The sequence below is a fragment of the Dermacentor variabilis genome, unplaced genomic scaffold (assembly GCF_050947875.1).
Source record: "Dermacentor variabilis isolate Ectoservices unplaced genomic scaffold, ASM5094787v1 scaffold_12, whole genome shotgun sequence".
In the NCBI taxonomy this organism is placed as follows: Eukaryota; Metazoa; Arthropoda; class Arachnida; order Ixodida; family Ixodidae; genus Dermacentor; species Dermacentor variabilis.
This window is the reverse complement of record NW_027460280.1, coordinates 28,339,764-28,352,331: the sequence shown is the minus strand read 5'-3', so window position 1 is coordinate 28,352,331 and position 12,568 is coordinate 28,339,764. Positions and strand designations below refer to the sequence as shown.

At 47.5% G+C, this 12,568-nt stretch overlaps 1 protein-coding gene across 1 annotated transcript in view; it reads left to right on the top strand.

Moving 5' to 3' along the window:
* LOC142565777 (trypsin-1-like) overlaps positions 1-12,568 on the top strand; it is a 118,022-nt gene that overhangs the window by 62,080 nt on the left and 43,374 nt on the right. Inside the window, exon 3 of the mRNA XM_075676307.1 lies at positions 6,620-6,708. Within this exon, the coding sequence (XP_075532422.1) occupies positions 6,620-6,708 (89 nt within the window). The remainder of the gene's footprint in view (positions 1-6,619; positions 6,709-12,568) is intronic.

The following is a 12,568-nucleotide window of genomic DNA, read 5'->3' as shown; positions in this document are numbered from 1 at the left end:
TGCTGTTTATGATGTACATGGTGAGGATGGAGAGGGCGCTAGAAGGAAGTAATATCGGGTTTAATCTATCATACAAACAGGCAGGTACAGTAATAGAGCAGCAACTCCCAGGTTTATTTTATGCGGACGACATTGTGTTGCTCGCAAACAAGCAAAGTGATTTGCAACGTCTGGCTAATATCTGTGGACAGGAAGCCAACAATTTAGGTTTGAAATTTAGTGTTAGAAAATCAGGTGTTATTGTATTCAATGAAAACAGTGAACAGACAGTGGAGATACAGGGCCAAGAAATACCTCGGGTAACAGAATATAACTTGGTATATGGATAAACGAAGGCAACGGATATATGGAAACACAGGAAAAAACCATAACAGTCAACGGGAAGAGAAATGCAGCCATAATGAAGCACAGAGCGCTATGGGGATACAATAGGTACGAGGTCCTCCGAGGTATGTGGAAAGGGGTAATGGTTCCAGGACTTACTTTTGTAAATGCGGTTGTTTGCTTCAAATCAGGGGTACAATCAGGACTCGACGGGAACCAAAGGTCAGTGGGTCGCCTCGCATTGGGCGCTCACGGGAAGACTACAAATGAAGCTGTGCAAGGGGATATGGGCTGGACTAGTTTTGAAGTGAGGGAAGCTCGCAGTAAAATTGAGTATGAAGAACGGCTGAGGAATATGGAGGAAAGTAAATGGGCTGGGAGAGTGTTCAGGTATCTGTACAGGCAAAACATTGATTCACAGTGGAGGAAAAGAACTAGGAAGCTTACCAGCAAGTATGCGGCCTGTGGGGTGGGCAACACAGCAACAAAGAAGGTCAAGCGGAAAGTCAGAGAGGCTGAATTAATCTCATGGGTGGCGGCAATGGAAAAGAAACCTGCCATGAGTAACTACTTAAGGGGAAAAAACGAAATTAGGAAAGAAACCATTTATGATAACTCAAAGGGAAGCTCATTACTTTTCGAAGCGAGATCGGGATGCCTTAGAACACGCACCTATAAAGCGAGATATAAGAAGGAAGAAGAAGCATGTGCTTGCTGCGGTAAAGCTAGGGAAACGACGGAGCATATTTTATTAGAATGTGAAGACGTCTATCCAGCGGTTGATTTAGGCACCACTGGCCTCCTTGAAGCCCTTGGGTTCAGCGGGAGCAATGGTAAAGCAAACAGGTCCGCAATAGACATCAGTAAGAGGCGATTGGAGGATTGGTGGAAGAAAAGTAGGGAAACGACAAAAGACGGAGACGTACAAAAGCACAGTTCGCAATAGGGTATCAGAAAATTTGGACGTGGTAGTTCATAGTGTCCTTTTTTTTGTTTCTCATTGGTTAACCTAGGTAGGATATTAGGCAGCATAGTAGCAAGAGCTTGGTGGCGCAAGCCACCGCCCCGTTCCAAAGGGGACGCTCATAACATCCATCCATCCATCCATGCTAAAGAAATTGCGAGATGCCCCGCCTTCCCGGCGTCGCGGATAGCCAGACAACGCGGCCGGTCTGAACAGGCGCAGGCGCTCGCCGCCTCGCCGCTTTGAAAATCCGCTTGTCCGCTTAGACGCTCCGCTTTCGGTGTGAATGTGCCGCTGAGCTTGTGGTGGCTGGTCGAAAATCGCGGCGGAATGCAACGGAAGGTCAAGAATGCCGCTAAAACGGATCCTCAGCCAAGAAGGGTTGGCAGAGCGAGGTCATGAACGTGCGGAAAGTGCTCGAAAACTTTACACGGCCACGCAAAAAGTTTTATTGTACGCAAATAAAGCTATGCTCTCTGGCAGGTGCGAGTAGCCAGTGCCTGAGCGATTGGCGGCAGCCATCTTTTATTCCTTTCTGAACGGGGCAGCCTGCGGCTATTCAGAAAAATAAATTCCCTTTTGTTCGGCATATTAATGCATCTTTAACGTGCACACGTCACTTTGACGGGGTGAGTTTTTGTGGTTTTGTGACGTCGCGTGACAGGCAGGTGAAGTATGTGCAGCTCGAAAACTCTTGACCAATAGCCGAGGGCTAATGGCGAAAAGGCGTCTAATAAGAAATAACAATTTTTCTTTTGTTCGGTCTAATTTTGCATAATCAATGTGTATACGCGTCATATCAGATGGGGAGCTATCACGGTTTTCGTGACGTCAGGTGGCAGACAGGCGAAGTGGGGGTGATCAAAAAAGTTTTGGCCAATCGCGGAGGTCTGATTGCAGAATTGGAATAGAAAAGTTTGGAATAGCTTTACGTTATAGCGCCCCATATGTCTCTAACTGGTCGCACCACCTGCACGTTTGCTGTAATTACTAGGCGGCATAGCATTCCTTATTCGTTAGCGACTGGGCCTTAAAAAGGCTTCTTCGGTGACTGTGGCAGCTAGATGCGCCAGTAAGCAGCTAGGTGCGTCCCCGTGCCTACGTGGCTCATGGCCATCGGGCGAGCGCGGAGACTCGTTCCGCTATGTTTTCCTTCCTCTCTAGTTTGAATGCTGTTCAACCTTGCTGAAAATGTCTAGTGTATCTAGCCGCTTTCACGGTCGCCTGCTTACCTGCGGTTCAGAACCACGATGTTAGAATCATTAGTAAATTTTTTCTTCCATTTTTTTCCACTTTTTTATTTTTTGTTTCTTCTCTCGCTTATCTCGATGCGGCCAGAGACAGTGGAATGGAGCCGAATAAATAACATAGTGCTGCCTACCGCGATCGCAAAACCCGTCTATCGCGGATAATTCAAGTGAGTTTTTAAGCATGTAGGTTCCTCTGGGCTGGTCTTGTGCGCCTTAAGGTGGCCTCGCCACCTACAGGGTTATCTGACTGAGCTATTTCGGATGTTCGGATGCTATAGTCAACAGTTCAAATCCTTTTTTTTTTCTTTTAGCGAATTCAGCCGCCGCTTGAAATTAGCCTTTCGCTGGTACGGGGGCGCTTTTGCTTTTGCTGATTGCCTCTTTTACCTTCTTTCGGTGGTGCGCGATAGCCACTAATGCACATGTCACTTAGTACCCACTTGCCCGAATCAAGTGTCATTCCTGCGGCTCGCCGGAGCGCGGGTTGGTGGGGTGTTCCATTTATAGCTATGTGAATGAAGCGGTGGCGTGGGGCAGAGGTAGAACGCCAGGCATCAAACCTGAAGGTCGTAAGCTCGAATCCTCCTCCAGTACACTACATCTTCAGGCTTCGAGTGGCGCTTGACACGAGCAAAAAAAAAATGCCGAGAGCCAGTGGGGCTATACTAGTTCAAGTGCAACCAAAGCAGGAAGGCCCACTAAGCTTCAACAAAGACACTCACTCAATAGAACAGGAATTGGCCTCCCTGGTGCAGTATTCAGCCACTACCTCCCTCGTGACCCCTATAATTAACTCATGGCCCTCAGACCCCAGCGGCTGCGGAGCACCTGACCAAGGCGGCAGTCAGACCTGCGACGTGGCAGAAGGTGCTAAGTAGTTCTGGATCCGGAGAGGCCGCCACTGTAAACTGGACCTGCCAACGTTCAACACACGAACCCTCTCGAGTGAAGCTAGCTTAGCAGGACTCTTGGAGGAATTATCAGGCATTGCGTGCGATATTATTGGCCTTAGTGAGGTTAGAACTGGTGAGGCTTATACAGTGCTTACTAACGGCCACTTCCTCTGCTACAGAGGACCTCCAGATAAGAGACAATACGGGGCAGGAACTCTAATGCATGAGGACATAGCGGGAAAAATTGATGCATTCTACAGCATTAATGAGAGGCTAGCGGTAGTAATAAAAGCAAATGGGAGGTATATAATAAAGGTAGTACAAGCCTACGCTCTAACCTCCACTCACGATGATGAAGGAATAGAACAGCCTTATGAAAATGTTGAATTAGCGATGAGAAAAGTGCAAACTCAGTATACTGTAGTCATGGGCGACTTCAATGCAAAAGTGGGGGAAAAGCAGGTTGGTGAACAAGCAATTGGCAACTACGGCATCGACTCTAGGAACACTAGAGGACAGATTTTGGTACAATGTGCGGAAAGAAGTAAGCTCCTAACAATGAATACCTTCTTCAGGAAGCGTAGCAACAGGAAGTGGATCTGGAAAAGCCCTAATACATAAATAAGAGATGAAATAGATCTCGTGCTCTCTGCCAATCCCAGCATAGTGCAGGAGGTAGAAGTGTTAGCTATGGTAAAGTGTAGTGGTCATAGGTTAGTGAGGTCTGGGAGTTCCCTCAATATGAAGAGAGAAAGAGTCAAGAAGAAACAGGCCAACCTAGACGCAGTACGGGCAAAAGCGGACCAATTCAGGCTCGTGCTTGCAAACAAATGTGCAGCTTTAGAACAGACGTATGAAGATGACATAGAGGTAATGAATGAGACCCTAACTGGGCTGATTTCAGAAGCAGCAATTTAAGCGGAAGGTAAGGCAGCAAGTTAACCAGTAGGTAAGCTCTCCCAAGTAATAAAGGACCTAATAGAGAAATGACAAAACAGGAAAGTGTCCAACTCAAGATATCAGACAGAGTTCGCGGAACTGTCAAAACTGATAAACAAGGAGAAAGTAAGAGATATGCCGAGTTATAACGTGAGAAAGACTGAGCAAGGAGTAAAAAAATTAACCCAGCATGAAATTATTGAGAAGAAAACTTGGTATAGGACAAGCCAAGATGTATGCACTGAAAGATAAGCAGGGTAATATCATCAGCAATTTGAAGATATCGTAAAAGAAGCGGAAGAATTCTATACTGACCTGTACTGTACCCAAAGCCGCCATGCTACCCAGCTTAATTGACTGATGATGATATGATGATGATGATGAAATAGACTGATGATGATGATGATGATCTCAACGAAACTGTCGGCAGTGCACGCAGCACCATCAACAATTCTAATGAATTCGGAGTAGACTTTCGTAAACGCAACTCCGAACCATAGCTTAAACAAGGCAGTTGCCTTGCGACGAGGAAACTCGGCTGGAGTTCGGAGCTGTAGCGAGGGGCTCCGAGTGTGCTTTCTGGCGCCTGTTTAACTTGGATGATTCTACTCCCTTAGCGATTACGGATCGTCAATCCGATGAAGTTGTCTAGCAGCGTTAATCCTTGAAAGTGGGATAGGAACACACTATCTCTCGTTATGCAATGTTAGCGTAGTTCCGTCTGCGCTATCATTGCCAATTATGCCACAGTGGGCAGGCAAGAACTTAAAGGTAATTTCGTCTCCTCTTTGTGTGATGTGGTGATAAAGATCTGTATTTACAACCATCAACTACTCATGGTAGTCGCGTCAGAGGAATAACTGCAGACATTGTGATGGTCGTTTCAATTCACGAAATATTACCCGCTGCTTCGGAGGTTCACGATCAGTAAACTGAAGAGCGCCACGCAGTATTGCAAGTTCCGCGAGTGCCGACGTCGTAACATGAGAAATCTTTACTCAGGTTATTCTGAGTCTAGGTGAGCCCTAAGCTCAATGTCTATTTTGTGAAACTGAGTGAGTTTAGTTTACTTTGCCGACCTATGGTCCGAAGCGTTGTGCGCTTCACATGCCGCGGATAAAATTTCAGCCATTGGTGAAGCTGTTTGCAGCGCTGTCGCGCCATGCAGCGGCTGCGAGATCCCTATAGGAAATGTTAGTCAAGCAAGTTCACCGTTCTCCGATAAGCTGATTTCTTTACGACCCTGCATGGACCGAAATTTGGCGAATGACAAAGGAACTTTCCAACCTGACGGTCAGACACAGAATAGGAATGAATATAACCAGCATTCGGGATACTCGACCACAGCTTGGACATTACAACGCGTTGTTTGTTTCGCCTTTCGTTCCTTAGCTTTCATGCTGTAGTTAACCTGCCTTGCACTACTCGAAACTGACAAAATTAAATCATAGCTCTGAAATGCTTCAAACTTATAGCCGAGTGCTTTGGCTGCGACCGTACGTCAAAAATTCGACAGAGACGCTTAAAACTGCTTACGTGTGGGAATGCGAAAGCATTATAGTCTCTCTGATGAAATGTTTTTTTCCGCGCGTTCCTCGTCCGCGCAAGCTCTCGCCTGCGTTCTAACTGCGCGCCTCGGTAAGGCCAAATGAAAACGCGCCAAGCGTCTCAACGCGCTCGCTTGCCCGCGAGGAGTTCGTAACTCGAAGGAACGCTCAGCGCCGTTCGAATGGATATCAATGTTTTTTTTTTCATACGCTCATTGTACACACTCGTGACGTGGCGCCACCGCGTCCCCATTGGATGCGCAGTCACGTGCCCAACGACGTACGCACTAGGCGCGCCTTCAGTCAGCCATAACCGTGGAGCCGCCGTGGCGTCGGGGAAGCGTGCTCGTCTCGCGCCCCGGAGGCCCGGGTTGGATTCCCACCCCAGACCGAAATTTCCCAAACTTTATTTTTAAAGAAATGAATTTACTTCGTTTATAGAAACTCCCTGAGAAATTGGACGTCTATCAGAGCATTGTTGGGCGTATTTTTACTCTTTGCGGCGTCGGCCATTTTTGGTACCATCATTCGGTCACGCCGCCGACTACGACGGAATTTCGCGTAATGCAGCACATAGTGCTTTCGCATTATAACTCTGCGCTTTCGAAATTTGTTCAAATAGTGGTGCTTCTAAACTTAACAGGCGTTCAAATGTGATACCCAGAGAACCGCCACTGTGTCTGTCTACTGTTCTGACTACAGGGCCCCTTTGCCCGAGCGCTGCCTCGGAGCAGCACCGCTCCAGGAGGGTGGTCGGAGGCCGGGATGCTGGCGAGCCTATCCCATTCATGGTACGCACAACAACCATTTGTTCTTATACATCCAAGTTTTGTTCATACGCCGTACGAATTTTCGCACAGAACAGCAAGGGGAACATAAATATATGTGCATAATAACCTGAAAATGGTCGTTTCCCGAAAGACCTTCTTCGAGTACAATAACTATTTTAAATGGTGGAGGAAATACATTACGTCAGCAAATCTAGCACGGAATAAAATGAGGAAAAATGCAATTTTAGGTCCATGGCCAACAGAAAAACTTCAAGACATCGCTGCGCGCCTTAGTAGAATTTTTGGTGGAATCAAAAATATCACAAAAATACTAAGTCATACGATAGCTCTAGCTCGCAGTGTTATTATTAACAGGCACCCTTAATTACATCTTGATTGTGTCTTCGTGTTCATGTAGCATTTGTATTTGTTGCATTTAGAGTGTGGTATTCAAATGCCCAACATCTTCTGTGTAAATATCTTCGTTTTGTGAACATCTATGCTGTGTCAACTCATGTGTTGCGTGTGAACATTTTGGTTTTGTGAGTGTTGATGCTTTGTGAACTCTTCTGTTGTGCGGGCATTTATTTATATTGCAGTACTGAGGCTTAGTACCGTGAATGTTCGTTCATGTGTTTATTTGTCCAGTTTGGTGATTGTTGACAACTTTCCGACGATAACTATCACGCAAGAGGAGTAGCCGGCGCCACACAAAGGCACAAACCTCTCCTTAAATAGATTTATTTAAAAAAATGGCTCTTGATTTTGCGATTATGCATCAAATTACCATTTTGTGGACTGAGATATATCGAACGCCCACAAACAATATAGAATCTGACAAGTGACTCACCGAAAGGGACGAGCCCAAGTGGGCCTCCTATACAGGCAAACGCCTCTATAACGAAGCGCTCGGGACACCCAAAATCATTCGCCATAGTTGTAAAGATCGTGTGTCGCATCGCTCGCAATCAGGCAGGCTGAGAACGTTCAGCAAAATAAAACCGTTATTTTAAGATGAATTCAAGAGATACTGAGTAAATTAAATCGCATATGTTTCTCCGCGCACTTAATGTGAAGGAATGTGGGACTGCCGCCGACGCTATGGCAACGAGGTTCGTGGTATGCTAAGCAGCAATATCTAGGAGCGACGCAAAGTACAGTTACAATGTTTGGTTCGTCTGCTGGCGCTACACGGCCTACCCTATCTACTGACGTGCTTGGACCCCCCCCCCCCCCCGCACGGTCTTTGTTGTGGTATTGGCCGGCGCTTCCTATGCCCACCGCCGTCCTGTGGCGGCTACGGAGGGCATACTGGCAACGCCCCTATGTCCATTCGTCAGCCGCTAGGGACGCCTATACTCCTTCAGTGCACAGACAAATTCGTCGTAGGACTCTTCGCTGTAGAGGCGTGTAGAAAAAGTGGAATAAACGTGAGCAGGCGAGCACTGCGCGAAAAGAAGTTTGGAACGATGAGTATGTCTCTGGTTTCTCGACGCCTCGTTAGTTTTCTACATTTTGGTGCCGAAAACCTCCGTGGGGACACGTTTCCTTCATCATCGCACGTCTCAAGGGACCTTGTACTCACCCTCTTCGCGCTGCGGGCTGCGAGACCTGACTGGATAGCGCATTGTTCATGATCGCCGTGGAGACTAGACCTCTATCTCAAGATCTAATCGGATGGATCGCCTCAAGACCAAGCTGTCGGCTCGACAAGCACAATATGCGAAGATTCTGCGGGAAGCCCGGTTGCTACTGACAGATCCTACCATGGACAAGCCCAAGTTTTCATGTGTTTTCAACCGCCTATCTACTAGCAACAACGAGCTCTCGAAGCTTAACGATGCGATCGAAGAGCACATAGCCGATGATGAGCTCGAAGCAGAATACGTAACTCCTGCAGAGTATAACGATGAAGCTATCAGCATGCTTGCCGAGATTCGCTGCAAGATCACAGCTTTGGAACGCGTTGACAGTATAGCGGAGCCTGCTCCTAAGAATGCGTGCAACCCTAACAGTTCCTGATGGTATGCCCAGAATTGGCCCAAGCATACCGAATCTTAATATGCCAACATTTACAGAAGACATTCACAAATGGGGCAGCTCACTGGGAGCAGCAGTTCGAACAGACTGTTCAACTACACAACGCTATATCGACAAAGACGAAGTTTTTCTATTTACAGCATCATCTTGCGGGGGAAGCAACAGCTGCCATTTCCCGTTTACCGACTTCTGAAACTTGGTACGCAGATGCCGTGGAACTTCCGAAAAAACGTTTTGGCGATCCTAAAAGGATAGTGAAGCAACACCTGCCATCGCTTCGCCATCGACTTCAAATCGGGAAGAGACGCACGAGGCCTCAGGCCTCGTGCGTCTCTATGCGTCTTTGCGTCTCGTGCATCTTTTATGATGCCGTGCAACTAAATATCTACTGTCTGATTGCACTGAACGCACGTACTCTCAGTTTACCTGCAATGCTGATTGATATTCTACAGAAGGCATTGCGATATGAGATCGTTCTAGTATATACGCAAGGAAAGCGGAGCCAGACTTTAAGACAACATGGGTCTGATACGAATGTCTCGGAGCCAGCACTGGCCTCATAATCAGAAATTGGTTTTGGCACGTAAAACCCGATAATTTTTTTTCGGAGCCAGCACTAGCAGCTGCAACATCGGAAGCAGAGTTAAAATAGCTGCTCATGTTCACACGTATTGAATTAGAAAGCCGAGAACCGTGCAACCCATCGTCACAACGACCTGTCGATGACCGTGCTGAGAGAACTCGAGGCAGCAGCACCGCTTCCGTACTGCACAGTGCATGCTACAGCTGGAGGGAGTGTTTCTTCTGTCGATCAAAGAAGCACGGCACACGCGCCTGTGAGGCCAACCTCGCTCTTGTTTCTAAAGAAAGAGAAACTAGCTAAGACAACCACTGCTATAGATGTACATCACGAGGTCACCAGGCACAGTTTGGCCACGTCAAGCTCACGTGCTCAGCTTGTCACGGTACACACACCTCGAGTATGTGTGGCCCTAATTATACAGAAAGAAAGACACTACGGCGGAAACTTAGCGATCAACGGAGGCTTCCGGTAGCACAGCAAGGATAGCCTCGTCGCAATCAGTAATACTATGCGACAGAGATTCCACAAATGCTTGCGCCAAGGACAGAGAAGTGTACCTGCAGACTTCTCGCGCCTTCGTCGTTAAAAATAGCAGGTAAGATACATTAGAGGGATTCTGGATGGAGACAGTCAGAGACCATTCATTACATGATAGAGTGTGTAAGCGCGACTGCACGAGGACGTAGAAAGAAACAGATACACAGAGACAGCGCTGTCTCTGTGTATCTGTTTCCTTCTATGTCCTCGTTCAGTCGCGCTTACGCACTCTATCATGGATTCAAACCAACTAGCCCGACAACGTGTTTTACCCATTCATCACAGAAGATCTCGCTGTCAAACTGCAACTGCAGGTACTGGGAGAAACCCGAATTGCATTCAACACGTTTGGCAACGCAACCCTAAGTGCTGCTGAAGTACGAAAGGTTGTTGAAGTGCCACTGCGTGGCTAACACTGTTCCGACATCCATATCATTCAAACACTTGTGATTCCAGTTATCTGTCACGACATTGCTGCGCCAACAGCTAATAACAACTTCTTTCAGAAGTTGCGATTTTAAGGCAAATTTCTTGCTGACGAAAAGAATTTACTTGAAGCGGAGACAGAGAACGGCCTCAACTTATCGATTGGAGCTGACCATCTTTGGAAAATTCGAGGATTGGTCGCAGTCAACACGGCGTTTGGATGAACACTGCCAGGGCACAGTCGCTAAAAAGCCTTTCTTGACGGCGACGCTAACCTTATGGTCTGCGCTCTGCGAGTGGAAACGATTAGTGATGATGAAACTAGCTCGCAGATTTTATAGTCGTTCTGGCTACTCAAAGCAATGGACATCACAGATTCTGGAGAACCTCCCTCATATGACTCCGTTGCGCGCTTCCAAGGAACAATTCGCAAGAATAATGGCAGAAGAACTGCTGCAGGGTAGGGATATCCCTTCGCATACAGTTACTTGGTTCCTGGCGCACATGGGAACTTGGAGGGAGCCCCGCGTAACCTCAATGAGGTGACGCACAGGGAGGCACGAGGATTAGTGTGCCGTGTACTCCCTGAAGGGGCTGGATCTCCCCCTCCTGAGTTCAAGGACCAACGGTTAACCTACAACGAGATCACCAAGCACTATTACTTAGGGTGCAGGACATTCCCCCTGCCACATTATAAATTAAATAGGCCACAGGTGGTTACATTAAGGCTTCTGCAGACACAAACGAGCCCTAGCCCGGTCATCATGAATAAAATTAATCCGGGGTTTGCTCGATTTAGAACACATGCTTTGGCGCTGCTTGGCGTTGGCCGGTGATGGTTGTCGGGGTGAACAGTGGTGGCAGCGGATGCTGCACAGTGAAATGCTGGCAGACCAACTCAGGGCTGTCCAGATGGCCCGCGTGACAGCAGAGGGGTTCGGCCTCTCTGTCCCGACGTGGAAGCGGCCCGCATCAGTCCAAGACTGATCCCTCAGGACGTAAATAAAGTTCTTCATACCACATACCGTGGCGCTGCCTTGGAAAAAAGGTTAGAAACAACTACTTGGAAGCAACTGTGATAATGCGCTCACACGTCTACGAAAACTTGCAAAGAGGCTATCGATGAATGAAGGATTATGAGAGCTATACGACACAGTCATCGGGAAATGCCTGGAGCTAGGACACGCTGAAGTGGTACCTAAGAATGTTCCTATTGATCAGGCCACCTATTATATGCCACATCGGGAAGAGAGGAATCGCTCACTACCAAGCTCCAGGCAGCGTTCAACGCATCGTCCCACGTTCAAGGCTTCCCATCCCTCAACGACTGCCTGGACAAAGGGGTCAACCTCAATCCAGCGTTGCTACAAGTACTACTTCGCTTTTGGTGGGTCCCGGTCGCCATCAACTCAGATATCGAGAAGGCATTGTTACAAATCGAGATACTGGAGACCAACCGAGATGCATTCCGGTTTCTTTGGTTTGATGCCATTCCCGTCAGCCACAACAGTAATATTGTCGAATGGCGCATGACTCGAATACCACTCGTATCAACATCAAGCTCTTTCTTGCTCATGGGGACTATCCATCACCACATGGACAACGCTTGTGAGAACAAAGCGCGCACTTCGATTCTGAAGAAGGCCTTTTACGTAGACGGTTTACTGGTGGATGCGGAGACATTCTAAGAAGGTCTGAGCGTTTATAAGCGGTCGAAGGAAATTTTGAGAGATGCAGGAATGAATTTCAGAAAATGGAAGATTAATAACCAGCATGCAACTACAGAACATTGTCGACAACCATAAGGAGCAAGTGGAAGGCGCATCAAGGTAATCAGCTACAGTTTTGGGAATGCAATGAGACACAGAAACTGATCCCTTCGAATTTTCTACCAAATTTGTGGCCGACACAGACTTGGAAGAAAAGCCCGACACACAGCCCGACACAAAACGTACACTACTCAAGGATGCTTCCCGAATTTTCGACCCTGTTGGTATTCTATCGCCTTTCACCGTCACTGCAAAGCTTTTGTTTCAACGCTTGTGGGTTTTAGGTCAGTCCTGGGATGGCGAGTTGGCAAAGGAGACCAAGACGTCATGGATGATGGACTGCATGGTGCGCAGACGTAATCCAGCTTGACTTCATTAAGATCCCGCTCTGCGTGAGAGATGGGCTATATGGAGCGGTCGAGAAGCCAAAGCTGCATATATTCGTCGACGCGAGCCTGAAGGCTTATGGAGCATGTGCTTATTTGAGAGCAGTTGATGACGGCAGAAATTCAGCTACATCACTAAA